At 57.2% G+C, this 2,970-nt stretch overlaps 1 protein-coding gene across 1 annotated transcript; it reads right to left on the reverse strand.

The window, feature by feature from the left end:
- Nucleotides 1–681: 681 nt before the first annotated feature.
- Nucleotides 682–2,725, reverse strand: CLPSL2 (colipase like 2). The gene is made up of 3 exons (XM_047103046.1): nt 2,639–2,725; nt 1,862–1,984; nt 682–777 (listed from the first exon to the last, which is right to left on the reverse strand). Exons 1-3 carry the CDS (start codon nt 2,723–2,725, stop codon nt 682–684), a joined length of 306 nt encoding a protein of 101 aa, XP_046959002.1.
- Between the last annotated feature and the right edge of the window lie 245 nt (nt 2,726–2,970).

A 2,970-nucleotide genomic window follows, 5' to 3' on the forward strand; every position in this document is an offset into this window, starting at 1 on the left:
ACGCCAGCCTCGAGATTTCCAATGAATTTCCTGATCATCCAGACCAGTTTGGGTTGTTTTAGATACTTGCAGCAGGAAGAGTCCTAACTGATCCCCCCATGATGTGACCTTGGGCAAGTCATGTAGCTCTCGGAGCCTCAGTTTCTTTATCCATACAATGGAACTGATAATATCTGAGAATGGAGAGAGACCTCTGTGTACCAGGTCCCTTTCTCACCACCAGGCACGAACATTTTTGTGCCTTCACATACATTCTCATCAACACTCGCTCAATGACCTCCGCCCTTGGAAAGCATTTCAATACTCCCTTCCAGTCCTTCCTATCACACACCCACCCATGGGCACCCCAACACACACTCTCCCGCTGTATTCTTCAACCCCACTCTTCCCATCCAGCCCTCTATCCCAAGACTCGGCCCTTCCGGGACCCAGCCTCTTGGCTCACCTACCCCTACCCTGTTCCCTTCCCGCAGTTCCACCGTCCAGATAGGGCCAAACCTTCCTGCCCCAGACTAGAACAATCCCTACCAGATTCCCCCTCCCAGGAAGTGCAACAGAGGCCAGAGTCAGGAAGTGACTTTAATGTCTCAGGAGCTGGACTTTGAGCAAGATGGGGACTCTCCAGGCCCGTGGCCCCCAGGGAGGGAGGGAGGGGTGGCCGTGACCAGCCTGCATCTTTTTCTAAATCAAATGGCACCGGCGGGAACAGGTCGGGTCCTTGGAGATGCACTTCAAGCCCCACTGGCAGGGGCATATGATGTTGATGCTTCCCTTGGTCTGCGGGAGATGGGAACAAGGGTTGGGGGTCACCAAGGTAAAGGGGAGAAGGGAGTTTAAACAGCTTGGGGAGCAGGAGCAAGCGAAGGAGTGAGCAGCCCCCTGCAGCGTTGGGACCATAGACAAGTTAATGAGCTTCTTGGTTTCAGTTTCCTCATCTGTCCAAGGGGGATAATAATAGTAACCCACCTCACAGGGTGATGTGAGAACTAAATAAAACAGAGCAAGGGCCCATAAAGAAAAGACCCTCTGGCCACCTCAGCTGTTGAGTCAGGGGCCTGACCGGTTCCTTACAGCACCGGCAGCTCCGCAGACAGGGACATGGAGGCCAGCCCATTCTTCCTAGAGAGCTCTGGGCCCGGGGCCCGACAAGAAGAGAGGAGCAGTAACATGACGTCCTGCACATTTTGCATTTCCACCAGCTCATAACCCAGCTCCAGTGAACACTGTGGTTGCCGAGACGACCTGGTGAGGTTGTTACTTTAGCCCCATTTTACGGATGAGGAAACTAAGGCTGAGAGAGCAGAAGTGACCTGGCTGAGGAGGCAAAGACAGGGCTTGAAAAACTCAGGATTTAAACTCAGGCCCAACTCCAAAGCTACGGTCCTGCCGCTGCAGTGCTTTGCCCCTCTCCAAAAATGAGGCCATTGTGGCAAGGAGGTGGCGATCAGTAGGGAAAAGGTCTTCTCCCATCTACTTGGCCGCAGTGATGTTAGGGCAGGGAATACTCATTCAACAAACATTCGTTGAACACCTACTATGGGCAGATACTAAGCCCAGGGTGGGTAAGGGCTCGACCAGCCCTTGAAGAGCTCCGGCCAGTGGTGGAGGCAGACAGAAAACACGGCAAACCAGGGAGAGCCACGCTGTGCCGAGGGTATGAGCTCATGGGAGCTCCAAGCAGAGAAGGCTTCTCAGAGGAGGTGGCTGGAGGTGTACTGCAGGACCAGTAGGAGCTTGCCGGGTGGAGGAAGGGGAAAAGGCACTCCAAGCAGAGCGGGAAGAAGCAGCGGCAGCCACCTGGGTTTTGTTAACCTTCCCCACCCTTCCGGCCAGAGGGGGCCGCCCCAGCCCAGAGGCTCACCTGGGGCAAGCACAGCCTGGCTACCCTGGCCTTGGGGGCACAGAGAGCACCCCTGTTGTTCAGGTCCATCAGGCAGCAGTCACTGACACACTCAGAGTGGTGGGAGCACTCAGCCCCATTCATCTGTGAGGACAACTCTTGTGTCACCAGCCCTCTCGCTGTGTGGGAAAGTGAGGGGGGATTCCTGGTGCCTTGCCAAGGCCCCCGGGGGCCAGGAAGGGAAGCCGGGAGATGATCACCGCCAGGTGCCACCCCCTCTACACCCACTCCAGCAGCACTCAGAGGAGCAGGAGAGGAAGGGGGACTGGTACCTCTCCCTCTGCCTCTCCTTTCCTGGGCCTCCCTCCCCCAGTGCTGGGGGAGCATATACTCCCAGATCACGCTTTGGCAGGGGGGGGTGGGAAGAAAGGGAGGGAGCGAAAGATGGGGAAGGGAAGGAACAGTCATTGTGCTTAGGAGAGGGGAAGGAGGAATTAGGGCAGGTTGCTGAGGCGTGGCTGGCTGGACAAGTGGGCTCAGGGGAGAGAGGGCAGGATGCTGGTCAGAAGACCACTTTCTTTGACCTCGGGGGCCACAGGGATGTGAAGTAGGGCTTTGACACCCTTCCGCAGACACATCAAGCTTCCAGCCCTGGGAACAAGTCCCCATTTTGGGGTGGTATCCACCCCCACCCCCCACTTCTGTCTCCAAACCCAACTGATGCCTCCTGGCTGGCCTATGATGCCACCGCCACCACCCTCTACTGTAGTGGAAGGTTCCAGACGTTCTTTGGCTCACCTTCATGAACTTCTTCTTGTTAAAGGGCCAGAACTCGCCCTGGTAAGGGAGCAGGACCCCCATGAGGAGCAAGAAGGCTGTGGCCATGGGCCTGAGCATGGAGCTTGGAGGCTCAGGTCGGACTCCTGAGGAGCCACGGGGTGGGGGCGGGATGGGGGGGAAAACCCTGTGCCTAGCATGTGACCTGGCGCCCCAGGGCCCCGCCCTAGCCTAGGGGTGGAGGGTGTGAAGTTAATGGTCACAGGCTGCTCAGGAGCTGAGGCGGAAGGGCCCCAAGCCCTTTCTAGCACCGCGGAGGAGCCTCCCAGGTCCTAGGGAGCACTGCAAGGTAT

This window comes from Lynx rufus, unplaced genomic scaffold (assembly GCF_022079265.1).
Source record: "Lynx rufus isolate CCGP_SWC_20201006 ecotype Redwood Valley unplaced genomic scaffold, mLynRuf1.p SCAF_6, whole genome shotgun sequence".
In the NCBI taxonomy this organism is placed as follows: domain Eukaryota; kingdom Metazoa; phylum Chordata; class Mammalia; order Carnivora; family Felidae; genus Lynx; species Lynx rufus.

Excerpts from the sequence above, each read along its gene's own strand:
- CLPSL2 (XM_047103046.1), bottom strand. The coding sequence starts at position 2,725 with ATGGCCACAGCCTTCTTGCTCCTCATGGGGGTCCTGCTCCCTTACCAG. Across the intron at positions 1,985-2,638 it reads ACAAGAAGAAGTTCATGAAG|ATGAATGGGGCTGAGTGCTC; the intron begins GTGAGCCAAAGA and ends TTGTCCTCACAG. Across the intron at positions 778-1,861 it reads CCAGGCTGTGCTTGCCCCAG|ACCAAGGGAAGCATCAACAT; the intron begins GTGAGCCTCTGG and ends CATCTCCCGCAG.